Source organism: Halichoeres trimaculatus, unplaced genomic scaffold (assembly GCF_033239565.1).
Source record: "Halichoeres trimaculatus isolate MK-OKI-2021-1 unplaced genomic scaffold, fHalTri1.1 fHalTri1_scaffold_21, whole genome shotgun sequence".
Lineage (NCBI taxonomy): Eukaryota > Metazoa > Chordata > Actinopteri > Labriformes > Labridae > Halichoeres > Halichoeres trimaculatus.
Window position 1 is genome coordinate 5,907,791 of NW_027437199.1, and position 24,343 is coordinate 5,932,133.

Genomic DNA, 24,343 nt, shown 5'->3' on the forward strand with positions numbered 1-24,343 from the left:
GACATTTTGGCTTGTTGGCAAACAACATCATGGTGCATCGCTGCCACCTAGTGGTTAGGAGTGTATATTTAGATGTTTGAGGGCCCAGAGCAAACCCAAACCCTATCTCTTTCTGAGAATCAAAGCATGAGACAGTGTTTAACTTATACATGGTAACATAACACAACTAAATGCATTTCCTCAAGTTCTGTACTTTAGTTTGTTTCTGAAAAAAAAGTGAATACGTAATTTAAGCCACTTTGTCCTGAATTTGACAGCTTCAGTAACTGGTTAAATAACTGTGTTTGAGATTTGTCCCACCATGGGGAAATTTACAGAGTAACAGTAACAAACAAGAAAGTGTGAAGTGAAAAGCATTGCAAAATATTGAACAGAATAATTCTGTAAAGATTATTGTGACATAATATATTTATGTTGAAAAGCTGAGATTTGTGCAGACACGGTAGAAAGTTTAAAAAGTCACGGGGCGAAAGTCTTGGTTCCCGGACAGTGTGTACTGTGTTTAGACCATAGACTGTAAAAAAAAAAAAAAGAGTTAGGGTTAGATGATGTCTAGAAATGTTAAATTTTGAAACAACCAAGCGCTGGGCCAATGTAGAACTCATTTTTAACCTTAAAAACCAAGCTCAAACACTTGCTCCTAAAATGAACCTACCCCCATACCTAACCCTAAAAATCTTTACAACAGACCAAAACTTTTTAACATCAACAGAAAACAAAAAGTTGAAAAAGTTATTGGTCTGTTGTAAAGATTTTTTTTGGGTTAGGTATGGCTTAGGTTTCTTGGGAGAAAGTGTTTGGGCTAGGTTCTTGAGGTTAAAAATGAACTGTACAGTGGACCAGCGCTTGATTGTTGTATAAGTTAACATGTCCTCAGTAGTGAACCTTGAGGGCATTGGGTTGTTTGGTCTTTTATCACTTGACATCCTCAAGAAAGGCTCCATGGGTTCGATCAGGTCCTGTGCTGTGTTCTGTAGCCATATTAGAAGTTTGATTAAGCTTCAATAGAATTTGTTTGGTTTAAGTAGTTTTTGGTAATCTGAGTAGGACTTGGTCTTAGTTGAGAACTCCTATCTAACTTTTGGTTTGGTTGTTAGGGCTTGTTAAAGTATTAGAGAGTTCATTCTAAATTATACCTTAAATGACCTTAAAGTGTTGGTCTTTTATTTAACAAATGTAAACGCAGTGTGTTTAAAACATCTCATACCTTGCAGTACTTCTTGCCGCCTTTAGGGGGCTCTAACGTGTGCTGTGTCCGCTTACTTTATCACGAAGAAGAAGGCGTTTGTGATGGCGGTAGATTTGACTCCTCGGTTCAGGAGATTGAACAGCCAAACAAGAAGTTTTCGGGAAAATATACAGCATGGTGAGACCTAGATTGTTTTTCTAAATGTGTTAATAAATTACAGAACAACACAGTTTATGAATATGACTTCATAAACAGAGGTGAACAATGTTAGCTTCGATGCTAAACGTCTGAGTGTTACACGGTCTGTTCAGCTCACTGCTGTTGGAGACTGTATTATACTGTTTGTTATACAGTGAGTAACAGTTCATTAAGTTATTTAGATAAAACATTTCTCAAAAAGCTCTAATTATTATACAGTAGGTCAAACACTCTTCTTATGCGTGATTAATTAGTTAGTAATGCTTGTTTATATCCATCAAGAAAAGAAGCTAGTCTACGGAAGAGGATTAGGGCCATAACTGTTGATTTAAAAAGTTAGACTAACAGTTTTTAACACGTTTTTATTCCAACTTAAAGCTGAATGTAGAGGTCAAAGTCTTAAATCTCAAGATTCTGCCGCCGAAATCGGAATAACAAATGTCAGAAATTCAGATTTTATCTCGGAAATCTGACATTTTCATATGATTCAGAACTGAGAAAAAAAAAGTTTTGATTCTGACCTTTGGGCATATTTGTAAAATGGAAATCAAATTTCCATCTTTTGTTGTCGGACCTTAATAATGATGTTGATTTTATGAAATAAAAATGTTTCAGCTTATTTTATTCTAATCTTTATATAAATATGAAAATTCAGGGAAAAGGCAGAAACCTCCCAATAACTTAAATTCAACACATATTTTGGATTTTTTATTTGTCATGCTGAGACAATAATAGTTACTTTACTAATTATGCCCTTTTTAAAAAATAAATTCTTAGAAACCTAAATTTGCTGTCAAAATTTCTTTAAAAACAGTTAAAAGTTTTGCATCTCCTTATGATCAAATGTACGTACAAAATGCCTCTTTTTCAGAGAGCTGATTGATTTGAAATTTATGCATGCACTTTTGCATCTTTTTTGAACTGTCTTTGATTAGTCATACCTTAGATAAAGATGACTGTTTCAAGTGGCATTGATCTAACTGTTTTGACCTGTTATCTATGTGTCCTGTGTCTCCTAATAGAATTTTCAGGGCCTTTTGGTGCTACTCAGCTATGGCACAACATTATCCAGGCCCTGCAGACTCAGGTGGAGGTGCGCCGCTACAGAAGGCACCTCCGTGTTCACGCTGAGTGTTTCACCGGCTCAGATGCTGTGGACGCCGTCCTCAGTTACCTGATGCAGAATGTGGTGTTTTGCACGAGTGAGGTGTCGCGACTCAAAGCCGCCAGGCTCTGCCAGGCTCTGATGGAGGCCAAAGTGTTTGAACCAGTGGGTACGAAGCTGTTTCGAAGAGACAAGGAGGCGGCCTTCGAGGACAGTAGCTGCAGTCTGTACCGTTTTCTGGAGTACAAAGTGTTACCCAACTGTGCCACGAGAGAGTGCAGCAGTGACTCAGAGAATATAGCACCAGAGGGACTGAAGAGGAAAAAGAGTGCCAGGTTAGTCGCTGATGGTCTGACATAAGAGTAAACTCATTCAGTTGTATTTAGAAGTCTTATCTGTCATATCCAGATCTTAGAATGCAGCACTACAGCTGCGCCTTTGGTGTTCAATCTTTTTTTTACAACAAAAAAAGCAACAGGATCTAATGAATTACAATAATGACTTTTGCCATTGTTTGTGGAGGCTGAAGGAACTCAGAACGATCTCCAATCCACTTGCTGTTGGACCATCAGACAGGAGAGTCGAGAGGCTGCTGAAGACCATCAACCTGCAGCCGTCCTTGTCTCAGTCTTTGAATAAAACCCCTTCAACCTCTAGCTTCTTATCTAAAGCAGGTAAGCTTGAGCTACCTGCTTTGTAAAAGTTTATGATGTGCGTGTGTTTTTCTCTCTAACCGTTTTAATCTGCTCTCCTCAGTGGTGGATGAAGTGTGGAAGCAGCAGACGCTGCTGCAGCTGCTGCAGATCGTAGACCTACCCATGCTGGACTGCATCCTGACTTCTCCTTCCAAAGTCCAGCCTCAGGCCTGCAGAGCTCCTCTGACCTCCCAAGACTTGGTTTTCTCCAACACGTGTTTGGAGAGAGAGCTACCCGACACCCTCAATTTGCCACAGTCAGTACACTTTGTAATAGGGATGTCCCGATAATACATTTTCACTTCCGATACGATACCGATACTGCAGCATTAAGTTTTCGCCGATACCGATATTAATCTGATACGATATCAACATTAAACATGCATACTTTTATTACTTATTTTGTAGTATGTCTGTCATGTTAGAAAAGGCTTGATTAAGTGATATTATTCAAACAAAGAACAGTAGTCAGCAAGAGTAGGTATGAGGAAAAACTGACCCATTTATTATTAACCAATGGGTAACAGAAACTGCTTATATCGGAGATTTTAGAGGCATCCCGATACGATACAGATACTTGTTTTTTTGCTGATATCGGACCGATATCCGATATCTGATATTAATATCGGACTGGGACACTTCTACTTTGTAACATCAGACTTTGCAGATTTGATATAAACATCACGTTCTGAGAGATGACCTTCTGTTTGCAGGTTGGACGGGTGGCTGTCAGCAGCTGCGGACTGCTTGGAGCTCTTTCCAGATCAGCTGATTGTGGTGGCAGGAGAGCAGCTCAGCATGCAGGGTGGCGGCGCCTTCTCAGAAGACGACCTGACTGAGCAGATGGACAACCAGAAGAGGGTGCTGTTTGACACGATTGCTAAATACTACAGCGGGCAGGAAAAGCCTCCACTGCTCTCAGGACACCACATGGACATCCACACTGCTATCCTGGATCTCCTTGGTGAGACTTAATCACATTTTAAAGCTTCTATCTGTTTCGTTGTGTCTTTATAAAGCTTGTAATTCTTCTCTGTTTTGTGTCTTCTCAGAGAAAGGGAAGGAGCAGGACGCCATCAAAGCCTCTCAGTTGTGTTTCCGACTTCTGGAAACAAGCGTCAGAGATGAAGTCAGGAGACTTCTGACTTTTATGGCCACAGCTGCTCAGCCACATGCTTGCCGTCTCCAGAAACAGGCACAGCACTTATCTGTTTTTTTATTTTTTGTGTCTAAGAATAGTCTATATAGGAGCATAATTGAATGTTTTCTGTCTGTCTTCTTTTAGATTGACAACAGAGCCTTAGTCTGCCGCTCCTTTCAGAGAGCAATCGTCCAGAATCCTGAGCTGACTCGAGCCCAGAGTGAAACCCTAATGTTGTTTCTGATGGAAAACTGCGCTCAGATCTTCAAGGTATGCTTTAACCATTTATTTCAGGTATCATTGACACACTTTTTGGTAAAAAGCCAGTAGAATCATCCTCTTCTTCCTTTTTCTTTTTCTTTCTGTTTTGAATTCAGACTCCTTTGTCCCTGATTGAAGCTGTGAGAGGGACACTAAGAACGATGCAGCAAGGAAAAGATCCAGACTCAATCGCCAGTAAGTTGTAACTGCACACTTTGCACAGTCAAATTGCAGCCCATAGGATATAAAGTTTTCAGAGCCACACCAGTAACTAATGCTGTCTCTGTGCCTTTGTGCTGCAGCGTTCACATTCTGCCAGCAGGTGACGCCACGTGAGTACGAGGACCAGCGGGAGGCAGCCACCCTGGAGAGCCTCAAACAGCTGCTTCATGACATTTCCTCCAACACCACGTTACCTGTGAAGGAGAAGAAGAGGCTGCTGAAGGAGTTTGAGAAACATCATCCAGTCGTCTTCCTCCAGCATTTCTCCAGCACATTCTGAAACGCAGCACTAGAGGGTAGACGGTTGAGGTGCACTTCTCAAAGTCTGTGAGGATCTGACACTGAATCATCACAGTTTAATACATAACATGGGTTTTTATTTTACATGTTCCTCACATTCTTTGCTGTCTAGAAGAAAACATCACTGCAGTCAGGTATAGTAATTGAGGAGGAGACAGATTTCAAATTTTAATTGATTTTTAAATTTTTCTTTGTTTTGTCTTCTTTCCTCTGCACTGTGTTAATTTTCTATCTTACAAACATGGTTTAATAACATGTTAATGTAGGGTTAAACTGTGTGCGTTCAGGCCTAAATTGGTTTTGCACTTTTAAGCCTTTGTGAATAATCTCTGAGTGCCTCTGACGAAGCTGCCTTTGAGCTGCAAAAGCTCCAGATGTTTGCATTAATGTTACATAAAGACACATTTTTAATACTGGCTTTATATTGAATAGAAAATTAACTTTTTAAATGAGGCTTTAACTTTGGATTGTTCTGGAAAAAGTACAGTGAGTGTATGTTTATTTTAAAAACACTGGAGGTACTTTTTTAAGGTGTGGGTGCTGTGTTTGGATGAATTTATTTGTTGAAGTTATGCTGTGCACTTCGATCAAGCTTTAATATTTCTCTGATGAAGATGAACCATTGAGGAAGAAGTTCAGCCTCATGTTTTATTGCTGTTTATTTGTGTCATGTGGTTAAAGGGGAAACTCTGGTTAACACTAATGTAGCAGATGAAGATTTAACACATTTATAAACTTATTTTGATGAAGAAAAATCTTTCTGCAAAGATATTTTACCTGAAACTTGAAATAACAGTAGGCCAAGTAGTCATGTTTGAGGCTAACCTTGGCTCAGGTTAATGTGTGTTTAATATTTTATTAATACGGTGGTTGAAGTAAGCTTTTAGCGCCAGAATCATGGGCAACTTTTCTTTACTTTTAACCTTATAGGATTCTACTTGAAGTCCAGTTTGAGGGTGTATTTTAACTTTAATTTAGGCTACTAATTTAAGTTTTGGATGCCTCAGTTGGATTTATTTCCTTTAATCAAAAAAGCTGTTATCATGAGAACAATTTTCTGTCTCACCATCTTTTGTTTTTACACTGAAATCATGTAAGAATGCACTTTAGGATGCTGAGACAGCTTTGTTTCCTGCTGGAATAACATCCAATAAAAAGTTCTCTGAAGCCATAACAAAAGTTTGTCTTTTTTGTATATGTTATGTGTTTTTTGATATGGTTTTATGGGGTTCCAGGGGAGATTTTTAGACCTTTGTAACAAGACTGAAAACACCCCCCCCCCCCCCCGTCCGTCATACAACACAGATCTTGATTCAAGCTTAAACACAAATATAAAAGGAAATATTATCAAATTCTAAGAGTACATGAAAAACAATGTTTTCAATGGTTTGTTTAAAGCTCCTGTGGGAGCTCCCTGTTTGAGTTAGTTTTGCTGCCCCCTGTGGACACACAGTTTCATAACTGACCAAAAACACATCACAGGAGCTTCAGTGTGTTTAGTTTTGTTTTGTTTTTGATGCCGCCAAGCATCTTGTCTGACAGCAGCTGATAGAATCCTAATACAGTTGCAGGTGGTTTTGTTATTTTTTCTAGGTCATTAAAAAGTATTACTGTAAATTTTAGTCAGTTTCATAACTGAACAAAAAAACATCACAGGAGCTTTAATGTTTTTTTTTTTTTTTTTTTAAGAAATTACACTGAAGCTACGATGTTGAAAGTATTTTGTTTCTGTTTTGCATATAAAATATATATAATAAAGATATCTAGAATTAAACAGTATGATAAAGTAAGATACTTTATTAATTTTACGTGATTATGAAATACATCTTTTTTTATTTTTATGTTTTTTTGCGCGCATTTTTCCCCCATACAAAATTACGCAACAAAAAAATACGTAATCTGTATTTTCATCCAATGTTAATCCAGCTCTTATTTTTATAATATCTACAATATTTGAATTTGAAAAAATAAAAATAAATCTGATGACGTCGACGCACCTGACTCTACGAACGAACCCGGAAGTAGGTTTCCTCCCTCTCTCTTCCAGTCGCGTCCTCAGACAGCTCGTTTCAGATCCACTGAAGACATGAGGGCTGAGTTTAACACCCACCACTGACAGCTACAGCTCAGAGTCCGCCAACAATAAGGGAATAACACGGAAAGCTTCTTTCACACTAAGGTCAGTATGTGTACAGTTTGAGGATTCAGACGCTAACAGGGACCAAAGTGACAGTCAGCGCACTGTGCGCTAGTTAGCTCTGATCGATAGCCACCGAGACCTGTTTGTGTTAAAGTCTTAGGTTTGAAGGATGATGTCAGCCTTTTTGAGCCACACAGGAAGGTGAAGAGTTAAAATAAAACACTAGAAAGCAGCTGTTGCTCTCTACCTGTGGTGTCACACCGCTTACAGGCTAAACAAGAATATCAGCTCAGCTAACATCCAGGTATTTCTCAATCAGACATGACGCTACTCCACATACATCACATGTTTATACTTCTATCCACATAAAACACACTTAAACCTCATGTTTCCATCTTTTAAAACCATTCCCATGTTATCATCCAGCTGTTTTTAATAACATGTTCAGTAAACTGTTATGACGAAGCTAGTTAGCAGCTATGCTAAGCTGGCTATGTGCAGGTGAGTGTTTACCTGAGCCTTTCTGGACAGTAGCCATCCTCCAGCTAATGTTGACACATCCTGCTCTGTGCAGATAGTCTAAAAACTTCAAACTGTTTTTACTCTTTCACCAAAGCCTCCCTCAAACCTAAAGCCTGAGGAGGAATATTCTCTGTTGTTGTAAAAATGAAGCTTTGTGCTTTCTGACTTGGATGCATTCTTTGCACAAGACCTCCCACACACTGAGAAGTAATCATTAAGCAGTGACACAGCTTTGTTGTGATGTAAGGACATTTTGGACACGTTTTTGCACAAGACTAACAAGACTGAAGTGAATAAAATGGACAGAGATAAACACGACACAGTCTGATTGAATCTGCACTGTGTTTAAAAGAGTCTGCAGCCTCTCCAGGATTAAAGTAGTCCACATCTGTGAAGTCCAGGGATTGTGGGTTGGGAAAAGACTAACACTAAACAGTAAAAAGGTCTGTTTTTGCATGCTCACCAGCAGCGTAACGGCTCAACATCTCATTCACATATCTTAACGCTTAGGAGTGCTAAATTTGGTTGCCTTAGTTTTATTTTGTTTGTATTATTATGTCTAGACAGATGTTTATGTACACATTTTTATAAAAGATCTCTTTTTCTTTTCATCCCAATTTACTTTTTGTTTTTATCAAATATTCATCGTAGAAATGCACAGATCGATTGGTACCGATTTCCTTAACGGGGACATATCATGCTAATCCCTGATTTAATACTTACATATAAAATAATACATTTGAAAACAAGACCTTTCACCCCCTGTATTTTCAAAAAATGAGATATTTTATTTTTTCTGATATCCTAGAACGAGATTTGATGCCTCTGAAAATAGGTCATTGCCATTTGGCCGCTAGATTTCGACTGTCGTGACGACACAAGGATCCTTTCTTTTTATTGGAGTAACCTGATAAAGCAGCTCCTCCTCTGTGATGTCAGTTAGTCACACAACCACCACCGAGGGATACACCCACCAAGAGCCGAGTTTAAATACAGCTCCCTACCAGATCTGGCTAACTTGACTGAGTGCTGGATGCAGGGACTCTGCTCTGCTGAGCAGCTCGGCTTTACATGGTGAATTAGCAGTTAAAACACTGTAGTTTTAGCAGATGTCTTAATACTTGTGAGACTGTGATATTTGCATGCCTGTTCTGACATGCACTGTGAACCTGGACCACAATATTGCTGCGGTAATAACATAGAGACGAACTGACGGTAGAGGCGATCTTTAGACTACACTTTCAGCATGATGGATAAAACAGACAGAGAAAAGTGAAGGAGCAGGATGGAGCCCTGTTATAGAAATAGTTTATTGGTGAAGTCTGCCTATATTTCCACGTATAAACTATACATGTTACAGTACCGGTTTGACTCACCACACTGAAGCGTCCTGAGATGATCTGTGTCGAGGTGGATTTTCTTCCTCCTGAGCTGCAGAACCATCCGGGTCTGACTCAGGGTCCAATACAAAAGGACGTATCCTACACTCTGCCATTTTATTAGTGCTATCAATGCCTTACGGTGAAGTTTTGGCAAACAGCAAACTCGCTCGGTCTGCCCCATCCAGTATGGCGATTTTGAGGATATTGAGAAAGCTATTGTGGGGCAATGAAGGAACTAAATGACTTGTACTGAGGGCAGAAATGCTTTACAGGCATCCTAGTCTGGCATAGTGAAAAGGAGAAACAAGCATATGTCCCCTTTAATTTTGGGGGGATCAGTGATTGGTCTTGCATCTGAAACTGATCTTATATACCTCTGGGAGGGTCTGACAGCCAGCCATTGTTGCTTTTTGCTCTGAGACCTAAAACTCAGAACACTTAATTGGTTGTTTAAGTTAAAACATAAAGATTTTATTGTTTCGCAGGTATTTTTCAATGATTTTCAATAAAATAGGATTGGAACATTGAAGGTATATGCTGTTAGTTATAAAAAATAAAAAAATAAGTAATACTAGTTTGCTAGGATGAAAATAAAGCTCCTTGTATTCATTAAGGTGGGACCGTAATTCGCAGCCTGTCTTCTCACAGCTGACTGAAAGCTGTGAAGAAGATACTAACTTTAGTGTTGCTTCTTCACCTTCATTTACAGCGCTGACAGAGCACATGTAAGAGATTTATCTTGAGGGAGGTGCTGTGTGAAGCTATAGTTTCTCTACAGTCTTATGTGCAGGATGAGATTCTCTTTAGCTGGGTTTTCAGAGTGGATCTTTACATTTCTCTTCAGCAGGAAGGAATTTATTAATTAAGCAACCTGAATAAGCTTATGTCTGCACACTGGACAGAAATATAAAAAGAACTCAAAGCAAATAAAGAGACTGAAGAAAGTGCTTCTGTCACTGTCGGACATGTTCTTTTGTTTGACTTCCTGTTGCCCAATGTGCTTTCATATCCCTTTGAAATGTTTTTAAAAAAAGGAAGACTGCAAGGAGGTTGAGTTTGTCCACATTTTATGTTTCTGTGCACTTTTCTGATGTTTGTCTCTCAGATGAGCTCAGCTCAGCCAGGATGCTGCTTGGCACTTTGAAGTGCAAATTTCCTTGCAGGTGCATTAGAGAGCGTGTCTGCTGGACGGCTGGATGCTTTTAGTTTGTGAGAGAATGTCCAGCTGCAGCTGTCTCTGCAGGAACCATCCTTATTTTGATGTTTTACTTAAAGCTGTTTTTCCCAAAGTGCTCAGCAGCTGTGTGCGATCTGTCGTCTGTCTCTCACTCAGCTGCCTGCTCAGGCCTCAACATGGAGTCTATGCTCAACAAGCTGAAAAGCACCGTCACCAAGGTGACAGCAGATGTCACCAGCGCTGTCATGGGTAACCCGGTGACTCGGGAGTTTGAGGTGGGACGACATATCGCCAGTGGTGGTCCAGGTCTGTGCTGGAGGATCTACAACGGCACCAAGAAGTCCACAAAACAGGTTCGACCTCACAGGAACAAACCAGCTCTCAGTCATAGATTAACACTGATGATTTTTATAACGATGAGTTTTTCTCTGATCAAACAGGAAGTGGCGGTGTTTGTCTTCGATAAGAAAACAGTTGACAAATATCCAAAATTTGAGAAGGACCAAATTGTGGACTCTCTGAAAAAAGGAGTGACGCAGCTGACGAGGCTGCGTCACCCGCGTCTCCTGACCGTGCAGCATCCTCTGGAAGAGTCACGGTGAGACACAGACACACACACACACACACACACACACACACACACACGCTACACAAGCATGTATTCCAAGGACTTAATGAATGAGTCATAGCGCTAAGATGAGCTCGACTTTTGAGGAACAGGATTGCATCACAGACGCATTTCTCTTCTGCTGAGTGAAACCTTGTCAAGTTCAGGAGGCTATGAATTTGAAAGACATCCTCCTGGGGGTAAAATAAAACTCAGACTGCTTTTAACCGCGCTCTTTCTCAACTTTCAGTCAGGTCAGCTCTAAACTTTCCTGTCTCTGCTTTCATCTTGTTTATCCTCTGTCTGCTTTAAAAACAAGCTGCTTCAGATCTCACTGATGTTCTTTCTGCTGCTCGCTCCTCAGAGACTGCTTGGCGTTCTGCACGGAGCCGGTGTTTGCCAGTCTATCCAACGTGCTTGGTCAGTGGGATAACCTTCCCTGCCCCATCCCCAATGACATTAAGGAGTACAAACTATACGACGTGGAGACCAAGTACGGCCTGCTGCAGGTGAGAGTGGAGGATTCTTACAAAATTCAGCTATTCAGTTATTTAAGCCACAGAAAGAAGTGAAATAACATTTATTTGACATGTTCCTTAATTTTTAATAAAGGACTGTTTTTTCCCATTCCTAAACATAATCCTGACACAGGTTATGATTACCGCCTTAAAGTGATACTCCGGGATGGAACAAGTTGGGTCCTATCACAAGGTTTAGGGCAGAAATTACCCCTACAGCAGTGTTTTTGTGCAGCAGAAGCCCAGGGCGCTTGCACCAAACACCCCCTCCCTGCTCCTCTGCCGGTTTCCTCTGCACTCAGACGGGGCCATATTTTACTTGACCAAAAACACAAATAAACGGACTCCCACTAAAAAAATCTGATATCGGTCTGCATTCATGCTTTATTTAGAGAATTTTCAGCGCGTTACTTTCACACAAAAACACCGCTAAATAAGGCTCTAGATATAAACAAACGCAGGTAGTCTGCCAGGACAAAGAGACATGATGAGAACTAGAGCCTTATTTAGCGGTGTTTTTGTGTGAAAGCAACGCGCTGAAAATTCTCAAAATAAAGCATGAATGCAGACTGATACCAGATTTTTTTGGTGGGAGTCCGTTTATTTGTGTTTTTGGTCAAGTAAAATATGGCCCCGTCTGAGTGCAGAGGAAACCGGTAGAGGAGCAGGGAGGGGGTGTTTGGTGTGTGCAACCTGGGCTGTTTCGCAGCTTTAACATCTGGATGTCAAATACTTAGTCATACAATATTTTACAATACCTGAAATCCAGTTAAACCAGATCAGCTTAATGAGTCACATCATAGTGTGGAGCTGTGTCTGCAGAGAGATGTTAGTGTCATTCACCTCAAGCTACCTCAAACCTCGATAATTCAAGTTATGGAGGAGGAAACTCTGCACAGACTGCACGAAAAATGAATTATCTGTCATTTATGCCTGTTTACATCCAGGTAGTAGAGCTTTAGAGCTTTGTAGCAGCAGAGCTAAGGTTGAACATAAGACCCAGGATCCAGGATTTTTTTGAAGGATTTTTTTAAAGGATTTTTTATCATTGTGAGTTAGGGCCGTTTTCACCATATGTGTGTATAACGCCACCATAAATGGTTGGATTGTTTTGCAAAACAATACAAGACAAGGTCACCATAATTTCTGACAGATGTAAAAGTACGATCCAGATCCTGGCAATACTCTGGATACTAAGACCTGGAATATGAAATATGTACTGGGTCATCATCATTTTCAACACTGTCAGGAAACAAATTATTGTACAAACCTGCAACTAACACCAAACTGTAGCAGACAGTCTGCTGAAAGGGAGTATAACATTAAAGTAGGACGGAGGTCTGCGCTCTTTGAGTTACCACTTTTCTCACGTTGTCTTCCTTTGTCTCCTCAGATCTCAGAGGGCTTGTCCTTCCTCCACAGCGGGGTTAAAATGGTCCACGGTAACTTGTGTCCTGAGAACATCATCCTCAACAAGAGTGGAGCCTGGAAGATCATGGGCTTCGACTTCAGCATCTCCTCCACAAACCAATCAGACACTGAGGTGTGACTTTTTCTCCCTCAGTTCTGTCTTTCAGGCTGTGCTCACACAGTTTTCACATTCCTGTCTTCTTCTGTTTTCAGCCTAAATACACATGTAAAGAGTGGGAGCCCAACCTCCCCCCTCTCTGCCTCCCTAATCCTGAGTATCTGGCGCCTGAGTACATCCTGTCCGTCAGCTGTGACTCCGCCTCCGACATGTATTCACTGGGTGTGGTTATACATGCTGTGTTCAATGAAGGCAAGCCGGTTTTCCAAGTCAACAAGCACGACATATTTAAGAGCTTCAGCCGACAGCTGGACCAGGTGAGAGGAGGAGGGGGAACGGGTCAGAGAGTCGTAAATCTGATGTACAATGATGTCACATGTTTGGCTTAGATATGAGCCACTAAAACCATAAACATTGATTTAAAACACGGTTCATTCATTCTCAGCTGAGCACTATGAACCCAGCTGTGCTGAACAAGATCCCAGAAGAAGTGCGAGAGCACGTGAAGATGCTGCTCAGTGTCACGCCCACAGTGCGACCAGACGCAGACCAAATGACCAAGGTTTGCTGTCGTTTCACTTTTTCCTGCTGTTCCTGGATAGGTTTGTTCACAACATCTACTAATTTCTTCTTTTTCTTCTCTTCTGTAAAACACAGATCCCATTTTTTGACGACGTGGGTGCTGTGACGCTGCAGTACTTTGACTCTCTGTTCCAGAGAGATAACCTCCAGAAGTCCCAGTTCTACAAAGGCCTCCCTAAAGTGCTGCCCAAACTACCCAAGGTGATTCAGAGTACCTTTGGTATCTGATATGTTTTATTATTGGGGGTTCAAGACCCAAATAACCTTGTTTCTCTGACTATGTAAACACCAAAACTACCTAATAGGAGTGGACTCTCTTTTTAATGTCTCTCTTCCTGTTTTTGATCCTAAAAACAGACAAACATACTTTTTTTGATCGCTTTCATCTTGGCGCTCCATCCTTTAACCTCTTCATGATCTCCGTCGTCTTTTCTCATGATGACGCCGCTCTTTCTCTCTCAACTACCGCTATGTCTCTGTCATGTCACATCTTCTCCTCATATCCATGCTGAGCTCTCGTCCAAAGAGTGCACGGCTCTCACCCACAGTAGTTTACGAGCAGGATTTTGATTGACAAGCTCCACCAGACCCTGCCTCTCCCTGATGAAAAAACACAATTTACTTCTATAGACACAGGAAACGGTTGCAATCGAATTGGAAAAATGTGGATTTAGAAATCTTCTCTTCTTTGTGTATTCATCTGTTTACTCATGGGCGACAATTTTGTAATGTCCTAGAATTCAAGTTCTTTATTTGGGGACCTAAAGCGGGTATGATTTTAAATGAGATAATTTTTTTTAATCGCCTGACAGCACTATTTATTATTGGTGAAAAAAAAAAAAGCAAAATCTGCAGGTTATGTGGCAGAGTAAGGGCCTGTCTCCACTGATAGCAGTTTCTGTCCTGACTGCTCCTTAAACCTCAATTTCAGAGTGCTTAGTTTTGCCAAATTAGGAAATCTGTCTCAAGGCACCTCTGCATCTCTTAGATGTGACTGTTTGGTCTGTTTTTTGCTCTAGGAATGTTTCAGATTTGCTTTTTGACACATGAAACGAGTGACGGATTGGTAGTGAATGATCATTGGCAGCTTTACACATGGAGATGAGCAGTCAAAAAAAGTTAGGATGCATATGATAAAAACCGTAGTCCCTCCTCTGGTGTTTCAATACACAGCTAATATCTTAAGCCTCTCCTCTTTTTGTTTCTGATTGGTTGGTAAGGGAGAGGTTACCCTCACAAGTGCAGTAGTAAATGGACACAGGCCCTAAAAGTGGAGATGTTTGAAATCTGTGTCTGTTTCTCTCCGCTCAGAGAGTGGTGGTGTATCGGATCCTGCCTGCTCTGACCTCTGAGTTCGTCAATCCAGACATGGTTCCCTTCGTGCTGCCCAACGTGCTGCTGATCGCAGAGGAGTGCACCAAAGAGGAGTATATTCGTCTCATCTTACCTGACCTCACGCCTGTTTTCAAGCAGCAGGAGCCCATTCAGGTAGGAACACAAACCTCGATCTGAATGCATAAAAAAAGTGAGACTGTCCCTCTTTAAACCTCTGCATGATTTCAGTGAAGTTAATCTGACTTGTGAGCATGCTCTGTTTGGGATTTGTCCCTCACTTCATGCAGACTTGTCTTCTCTGTATTTTCTCTCCATGCTTCCTCAGGCTAGTAACATGGTGAGTGGTCTCTGCTGTGAATATGCTTTTGTAACAGTAGCAAGCTTGTGTTTTTTTGTGTTTTACTAAAAGCTGAACTAAAACCACTGCGGGCAGCGTTCACCTCCACTTACTGACTCCACTCACTCACATCTGGAGCGTGTTGCTCTGCCTCGTGTCGTTCTAACTGAGTCTCTGTGCCGTGCAGATCCTGCTGATATTCCTGCAGAAGATGGACCTGCTGCTGACCAAAACGCCTGCAGAGGACATAAAAAACTGTGTCCTGCCCATGGTCTACAGAGCTCTGGAGGCCCCTTCAGTCCAGATTCAGGTGTTTTATTTCCTCCCTGCTTCTCAGCCTGTTCTTAAAGGATGAATGCTTTCAGCGCCTTTAAAGGTCAGATTGTGTAACATCATTTCTGTGTCTGAGCAGGAGTTGTGTCTGAACATCATCCCCACGTTCGCCAACCTGATCGACTACCCGTCCATGAAGAACTCCCTCATCCCTCGGATCAAATCGGCCTGTCTGCAGACCTCATCGCTCGCTGTGAGTCACTGTTTTAATCAATAGAATATATTTTTAGGGCTGTCACTTAAACTCGGTAAATAGATAAATTAATTACACAGAATTAATGTGTTTTAAAAAAAATTACGTGATTAACTCATTGGCTGCCGGCCATTTTGAGAGCACCTTGAATGATCTTTCAAAACCCCAAAAATCTTGTTTTCTCTGGCTGTGTAAACAACAAAACTTCTTAGGAAGAGTGGACTCTCTTCTTTTATGTCTCTCTCCCTGTTTTGATTGGATTTTATTAATGGCCTGACAGAACTTTTTATTATTGGTTGAAAAAAAAGGCAAAATTTGTAGGTTGCATGGCAGAGTAAGGGCCTGTCTCCACTGACAGTAGTTTTTGTCCTTGCAGCCCCTAAAACCTAGATTTTGAAGTGTTCGGTTTTGCTAAATTTAGAAATTGGTCCCACAGCACCTCTGCCTAGTGAAGGGATGGGTACCAAATTAGGTATTTTTTTAGGTACCGACCGAATTTAGTCAAAAGTAGGGGTTACTGATTCTCGTACCATCTAACTTGTATCCTTGTGACTGTGAAGGAGTGGAACAGTAGGTGATTTTCCATGCTGGACATGAACACAGCATTGCAAGTTTATAAATTGAAGAATGAATATGTCAAATTGGAAAAAGATATCAAACACATTTATATTTTTTTCACCACAAAAACACTAAAAAGTACCAACATTTGGTACCGTTGGGTACGGATACTGATAGCCAGGTACCGGGCAGTGGCACCGCATTGTTTCAAATATGAACAGTACACATCCCTACCTCTGCCTCTCTTAGTTGTGACTGATCAGTTTTTTACACTCACTATGTTTCAGATTTGCTTTTTGCTACAGGAAATGAGTGGTGGATTGGTGGTGAAGGATTGATATGAGATTAAAATGTGATTAATTTGATTAATCAATTACAAATCCTGTAATTAATTGGATTAATTTTTTTTAATCGCCTGACAGCACTTTGCATTTTTGTTCATGTAGCCGTTTCTAAACACACAAAGACACTTTACAGAGGATAAAAACATCATCTAAAACAACACAATAATAAGAAACACGAATGAAAAAAACATAGAATACACTTAAGAGCGATCATACATTTAAAACATTTCTAAAGAAGTGGCTTTTAATGAGGGTTTAAAAGTGGACAGGTTGGTAAGTATTCCAGAGGGTGGAGCAGCAACAGAGAAGCTCTGTCCCCCCTGTCATGTGATCTGCTCATGCATACTTAACATGCTGTCTGACCTGTTGCTGAAACAGTCTCCTGTCTTCCTCTGCAGGTTCGGGTGAACTCTCTGGTGTGTCTGGGGAAGATTTTGGAGTATTTAGACAAGTGGTTTGTCATCGATGAGATCCTGCCCTTCCTGCAGCAGATCCCCTCCAGAGAACCAGCAGTTCTGATGGGAATGTTAGGTACGGAAACCTCTGCTCTTTGCTCTGAGAGTTTGACCAAAAAGTTCAGCAACTTCTTATTTCATTTATTTCATCTAACCTTTATCTATCCAGGTTAGTTCCACTGAGATTCCTATTTTTAAAGTGCAGCAGCAACAAAAAGTTTCAACATAAAAACAACCAGACTCACACAGAATTGAAAGTCCCCTGACAGAAATCACGTCAAACATTAAAAACGGAAAAAGAGAAACACTGGATTCAGACTAAGTTTGACATTTTAAAATCAGGCTGTAGATTGATCCAGATTCACGGAGCAGAATACCTAAAATCCTTCAGGGTCAAAAAAGAGGAAAGACAGATTAACATAACGCCAGAATGCACAAGATATGCCTTTCTTTCTTTCTTTCTTTCTTTCTTTCTTTCTTTCTTTCTTTCTTTCTTTCTTTCTTTCTTTCTTTCTTTTTCTTACTTTCTTTTCTCCTTCCAGTATCATTTTTGTTTATTTCATTGCTCTTTCTTCCATTTTTTTTCCTTTTTTTAAATTTCTTGCATATTTGCCGTATTGACCAGAATACAATACAGTTTCTCTTTTTCATTAAAAATAGTGTGAAACAGTGGGAGGGGTGGTCGTCTGCTAACGGGGTCTAACCATTGTCACATGCTGACAGTTGTCCAGGGTCACTACACAACTACAACACCATGTCTGAGCAGAGACATTAATTTCCAACATATCATCAGAATCTCAGCACTTCTTTGTTTCTTTTTACCTCTCTTAAAGGAATCTATAAATGCACATTCAGTCATAAGAAGCTGGGAATCCCCAAAGAGCACCTGGCGAGTAAGAGCCTCCCCCACCTGGTCTCCCTGAGCATCGACAACAACCTCAACCTAAACCAGGTACCACAAACTCAATCCTGATTAAAGCAGCGCCTGGTTTTAAAAATTCACTTTAATCTAATGTGAAAATCTTTGTCCAGTTTAACTCTTTCATGGTGGTGATCCGGGAAATGCTGAGCCGCATGGAGGCGGAGCATAAAACCAAACTGGAGCAGCTGCACGCCATGCAGGAGCAACAGAGGTTTTTATCACCAGCAAATCACCGGTTACAGCAGCTTTGTTTCCAGAACATTCAGGATTAAAGTAACTGACTGATTGTGTTTCAGGAGTATAAACATCTCAAACCCCGGGCAGCCGACAGAGGAGACAAAGAGTCCACCCAGCACAGCAAACCAGGTGAGGCCCACACAGAGCCCAGGTAACCTGTTTTTATGACTTAACTGCTTCTGTGGTCTCATCATGTCTCCTTTGTTTCAGATCGATGATATCTTCGGCAGCTCCAGCGTTAATGGAAAGGAGAACGGAGCAGCGTCGTCATCATCGGCGTCCTCGCAGCCTAACAGAGTATGAAACAACCTCACACCTCATTTCTTCACCTTCCTCTGCTCAGCTCGCACTTCCCTCACGTCTCTCTCCCCCTCTCCTCCTCTCAGATGTCTCTGACTCTGGAAGAGAAACAGCGTTTAGCGAAGGAGCAGGAGCAGGCGGCCAAACTGAGGAGCCAGCAGCCTTTAGCGCCACAGACGATCAAACCAGCCAACAGCAACAACTCACAGGTAACATCTGAAGACAGTTGTTCAAAGGTATTCCAATCAGATTTTGGTTGTCGGATTGGATTAAATCCTAAAAAATGGGTTGAACTAGCCAATTTCCTTAATTTTGGGTGATCAGTGATCGGCCCATCCTTACATATGAAACTGTGATCTTACATATCCCTAGGAAGGTCTGACAGACAGCCATTGTTGCTTTGTGCTCTGAGACCTAAAACTCAGGACACTTTACTGATTGTTTAAGTTTAAACATAAAAGATTTTATTGTTTCACAGGTATTGTTCAATGATTTTCAATAAAATAAGATTGGAACATTAAAGGTATACATTGTCAGTTGTAAAAAAAAAAAAAAAAAAAAATCAGTATCAGCAGGTCAGGCTTTTTAAAGATCGGTGATCGGCCAGAATATTGTGATTGGTGCACCCCTGTTGTCAGAAACACAGGGGACAGGATTTCAAGGTGGATTTCAGGAAGAATAAAATGTAAAACTTTAAAACTGGTCAAATAAACAACATTTGTTCAATGTAGTGTCAATATTTTATCTGTATTTTGCACTTGGCCTGTTTAACCATTACAGTGATAAAGTAGATAAAGTTAACTTAGGCTAACAATGAAGCTTTTCAGTAAAGTACAGTTAAAACAAAGAGAAACTGAAAGAGCAGAAGCTCAAATACTTCAGGCAGAGGAACAAATTAAGCAAACCAGAGAAAAACTGAAATCTTATCAAGTGTTTTTGTCTTATTTTGAGTAAAAATTGTCTTGTTATACTTGATATGAGCCACATTCAACTTATCAGTCCAGAAAAATGTCTTGTTTCAAGTTCATAAATCTGAAAATTTGGAATGAATTGCTGTAACAAGTAAAAAAAAATCAGCCAATGGAACAAGAAAGATTTTCTAAAAATTTGCTAGAAACTTTGATAATGTCTTAATACAAGTAACTTTTCTCTTGTTACATTTTTGTCTTTAAATAACTTGAAATAAGCCATTTTTCTGGACTGGTCAGGTGAATGTGGCTCTTATTAAGTTTAAAAAGACATTTTCTACTGAAAATAAGATAAAAACACTTGATAAGATTTCAGTTTTTCGTAGTGCAGATCTGCCTTTCAAAATAAGAGCTTAAAAATGCTGGACTCATCTTCACAGATGAAAAAGAACCCTAAACATTCTTTTTAATCTGTTAACTTTTGGACATTTAGCCTCTCTTTTTTTTACATTTCAGACTTTTTCAAAATATCCACTTTGTATTTTTATGCATATCTGTTTTTTCATTTGTTGTGGCTCAGATGAGGAGTCATAAAAGAAATTAAAAATGTTATTTTCGTTGACCCCATGTTGGCTCTTCTACCTCTTGTTCTTTTCAGAGCTGGTAGCCCACTTTGTGATTTGTTGTCCCATTTAGAGCACTGGTAATCCAGATTTGATAATCTTGAAAACTGTGTATCCAGATCAGGGTGATCCAATCCAGTGTTGCTTTGAAAAACTGGCATAAAACTGAGACGGATTACCTGATCCTGGATACCAAGAAATGGGATTTCAAAATCCAGATTAGCTTCTTTGAACAACTGGCCCTTTAGGATTAATCTGACTCTTCAGGTCAGATTCTGAGGACGTCATCTTGTGTTTCTAACGTCTGTGAATCGTCTCTGCCTGCGTCTTGCAGACTAAGGATCTGACCAGCAGCCTCCTCAACAACATGACGTCTCTGAACAGCCTCTCATTGGCCAACACGCCTCGACCAGCCCCCGTTCAGGGCTCCACCATCACTGCCTTCCCCACCTCCAGCCCCATGATGGGCACCATGGGAGCCCCGGTCTCCAACGGCTTCAACCCGCCCACCATGGGCTTCCAAACAGGGGGGATGGGGATGGGGATGAGGCCCCCAGGCCCCGGCCTCTACGGCGGCATGGCCTCCACCACCAGCACCCCAAACTTTGGGGCCCTCACACAGAGTCAAGGACCAAACAAAGCCCCCGACATGTCGGCCTTGGACAGTCTTTTCACACCCAGTCATCCCAAAGTCACCCTGAACCAGATGGGTCCAAAACCTCCAGCTGGTCCCAGCACCCCGTGGCTCAACCAGTTCGGTTCAGGCCAGACTGCTCAGACTCAGATGCAGGGGGCGCCAGTGGGTATGGGAGGGATGTCCAGCGGGTTCGGGATGCAGGCGAATCCTTTCTTCAGCCCGCAGAACTTTTCTCAGCCCGCTGCGGCACCGAGCATGAACCAAAGCGGAGTCAAACACAGCGCGTCCGCCAACAACGACCTGAAGGACCTGTTCGGATAAACTCAGCGGAGGACGACGCGTCGAGTTTCATCTCCTGAAACATTCAGCCGTGGACTCTCACACTGACTCTGATTGAATGTGAAGATTGAAATCCTTTCAGGGTCTGTTTTTTAACCCGGACCTGGTTCAAGTCTGACTCACACTCAGCTGGAGGAACATTTCTACTCGACCAGACGGACGATCATTCGGGGCGGAGCTTCGTCTTCTTCTATGCTGTGTTCTTTAAATGCTGGGGGTTTCCTACTGTTTTCTACTCGTTCTTTGAAAAGCTGGGGTTCAAACTAATCCCAAAACTCATAATTTGGAGGGTTTGGTGTTAAAATAATGAATGATTGAGAGATTGGTGATGATCTTTAATGATGACAGATTTGGAGTGTCTTCATTCCTCTTCTCTACACTTTCTTTGCCACTCCTGATTTATTTCTGGATTTGCAGCGTGTCTGAAGTGATCAGGCTGACAAACAAACAGCTAATGCACTAAAAATATGAGCCCTGTGGGAGGTAGCATGAAGTGTAGCACTGACAGGCCTGCAGCGGCTCCTCTGTGGAGGAGACTGAACCCCAAAATCGAGCTTCTAGAAAGAGACGAGTAAAAAGGTTGTTTTCAGGACATGAATTGGACTTGAGCTTCAGTCTCATTCTTTTTTTTATCATCTCAGGCTTTTAAGCTTTTTGTTTTCATCTCGTAGACATCAAAGAAAGTGGAAAAGAGACAGTTCAGTTCAGCTCAGTTCAGTTTGTCTGCTTCTGAAAAGCTAAAGCATCTCACCTGGACTTGAAGGTGTGAAGGAGCTATCACAGCAGCAACGTTATGCTAAAATAAAGTCCGAGGACCATTTCCGCTGCTGAGGCTGACGTGCCTTACATGGGTCCAAGCGTAAACCAGGATGGGAAGCCCTCATCTGTTACACCAGTGTTGATATTTGATATTTAAATTAGCTCCTGGTTACTTGCTTTGTTTCATGTTACTGACACCAACTACTTAAAGAGGGGGTATTGTGCTTTTTTTTTTAGTCTTTTTTTTTCCCTCTGGTCCCCTTATAGTATCTTCACATGATTTACAGCTCAAAACATTTTTTTTCTCTCCTTGCTGTTTTTAAAAAACGGTATTTCAGCCTCTGTCTAAAACACTTTGTTTTAACCCCCTTCGCTCTGATTGGCCAGCCCTCGAGAGACTTGTTGGGAGCAAGGCTATGGGTGTTTTCTAGCCCCACAGTTATAATATGTCATCCTTATGAGATGACCTCATCATTTAAAGTCTGTTGAAGAAGCAGAATACTCCCTCTTTAATATCTGATACCCCCTCTTTAAGATCTAATTTTCCCTCTCTGAGATCCAATACCCCATCTTCAAGATCCAATACCCCCTCTTTAAGAAGCAGAATACTCCCTCTTTAAGAGCTAAAAACCCCTCTTTAAGATCCAATACCCCCTCTTCAAGATCCAATACCCCCCTTTAAGATCCAATACCCCCTCTTTAAGACCCAATACCACCTCTTTGAGATCTAATACCCCCTCTCTAAGAGCTAATACCCTCTCTTAAAGATCCAATACCCCTCTTTAAGATCCAATACCCCCTCTTTGAGATCCAATACCCCCTCTTTAAGATCCAATAGCCCTCTTTAAGATCCAATACCTCCTCTTCAAGATCCAATACCCGCTCTTTTAGACCCAGTACCCCCTTTTTAAGACCCAATACCCCTCTTTAAGATCCGATACCCCCTCTTTAAGATCCGATACCCCCTCTGTGAGATCCAATACCCCCTCTTGAAGTCCCAATACCCCCTCTTTAAGATCCGATACCCCCTCTGTAAGATCCAATACCCCCTCCTTAAGATCTAAAGCCCAACTCCAGCATTCTTTCTACTCTAATGATTCCTTTGATAAAATGACCAATCATTTTTTTTCTGCTGCGTCTGCTCTCATGAAGTTTTTTTTAAGGGTTGCAGAATCCTCCAGTGCACCATGAAGAAGATTCTCCCCACGTGTTGATTTCTGCACTTTGAGAAGAGGATCTGTGCTGGTCCCCGTTTGTGTTATTATGAAGTGTAAATATTAGTTATTTCAAATGGATCGCTCTGAGGGCCGTGAGATCACGGTGATAGAGGCCTTAGATGAGTCGTGTGCAATAATCCTTCACGGTGAAGCGTGCACACCTTGTTGACCTTGGATGACTTTGGTCGGTCAGCTGATGGTTCATTTTTTGACGGTTTTAGCTTGTTTTAGACCCACCTCGGCCATGATGTGTTTCTGACTATGATTGTTGTTAACATCCTTCTCACCACCTGAGCGAGGCCAGCTCCTTTCAGCCTCGTGGTGGATTAACTCGTGATTTCGACCTGTCAGCTTCTGTTCACGTCCAGGTTTGTCACGTGTGTGTTTCTGAGGCTGGTTGAAGTCACAGGAAGTAAGTTTTCTTCTTCTTCTTCTTCTTCTTCTGGCAGGTTGTTTGTTACCTCTGCTGTCCTACATGTGTCGTGTGGCTCTTTGTTTTCTGTGTTAAGGTCTCTGAGGTGGTTCAGTGAAAATCTGTACATATAAAAGAAGTACACAATCTAACAACGTCACAGCTGGGTTTTTATTTCTGCTCTGAAAGACGACATCAGACGACACGCTGGGTGCTGGTTAATGTTTAATCAGTTTTCAGGAACCAACAGGAAGCTTTGGATGAAAATTAAAGGTAAACTTCAAAGGTTAAAGAGGTATCTAATCAACAAACACAGATTGATAAATACAGAATGTGTAAGGCAGCAGATGACTCATGAACCCTGAGCTTACAAAGAACTTTCCAGAGCGTTGCGAGTATAAAATTATTGCTCTCATAAAAGACATAAAAAGACTTCATCAGTTTGGCAGTTCTTCCTTTTCAAATGCTTGGGCCTACATTACCCACAATGCAGCTCACTAACCAACGCTGACTCAAGTGACCTTTGACCTTTTTTCTTTTTAGATTTAAGACTTTTCAAATTCAGAAATCACAGGTTAAAGTTAAAAAAAAAAAAAACTTAGACTTTGGTGACTGATTTTTTTTTTTTTTTTTTACTGAATCATGAGAAGAAATTTATAAATTTGAAATGCTTTTCTTTGTTTTTAGAATTCTAACTAAATTTTTAGAGTTTTATTTTTCCTGTTATGTAGAAAAAAAATTACATTTTAAATTTTTTTTTTTTTTAACGTTTGGCTTCAGTGTCAGAATTTTAACTTTGATTTAGACTCTAAAAATAATATTTGGCTTTGGAAAGATAAAATTAAATATTTCAGCAGCACATTGCAT

At 40.9% G+C, this 24,343-nt stretch overlaps 2 protein-coding genes across 2 annotated transcripts; both read left to right on the forward strand.

The window, feature by feature from the left end:
- The first annotated feature begins 1,238 nt into the window (after window positions 1-1,238).
- Window positions 1,239-6,278, forward strand: depdc4 (DEP domain containing 4). Its single transcript, XM_074698281.1, has 9 exons — window positions 1,239-1,366; window positions 2,410-2,827; window positions 3,015-3,166; window positions 3,249-3,444; window positions 3,901-4,151; window positions 4,240-4,382; window positions 4,473-4,598; window positions 4,706-4,784; window positions 4,892-6,278. Exons 1-9 carry the CDS (start codon window positions 1,291-1,293, stop codon window positions 5,089-5,091), a joined length of 1,641 nt encoding a protein of 546 aa, XP_074554382.1. The 5' UTR covers window positions 1,239-1,290; the 3' UTR covers window positions 5,092-6,278.
- Window positions 6,279-7,133: 855 nt separating this feature from the next.
- On the forward strand, window positions 7,134-22,527 carry scyl2 (SCY1 like pseudokinase 2). The gene is made up of 19 exons (XM_074697913.1): window positions 7,134-7,290; window positions 10,489-10,685; window positions 10,773-10,930; window positions 11,304-11,448; window positions 12,851-13,000; window positions 13,081-13,302; window positions 13,431-13,547; window positions 13,643-13,768; window positions 14,879-15,055; window positions 15,228-15,239; window positions 15,427-15,549; window positions 15,652-15,765; window positions 17,066-17,198; window positions 17,956-18,074; window positions 18,155-18,255; window positions 18,341-18,410; window positions 18,492-18,578; window positions 18,668-18,790; window positions 20,447-22,527. Exons 2-19 carry the CDS (start codon window positions 10,509-10,511, stop codon window positions 21,068-21,070), a joined length of 2,778 nt encoding a protein of 925 aa, XP_074554014.1. The 5' UTR covers window positions 7,134-7,290; window positions 10,489-10,508; the 3' UTR covers window positions 21,071-22,527.
- Window positions 22,528-24,343: the final 1,816 nt, after the last annotated feature.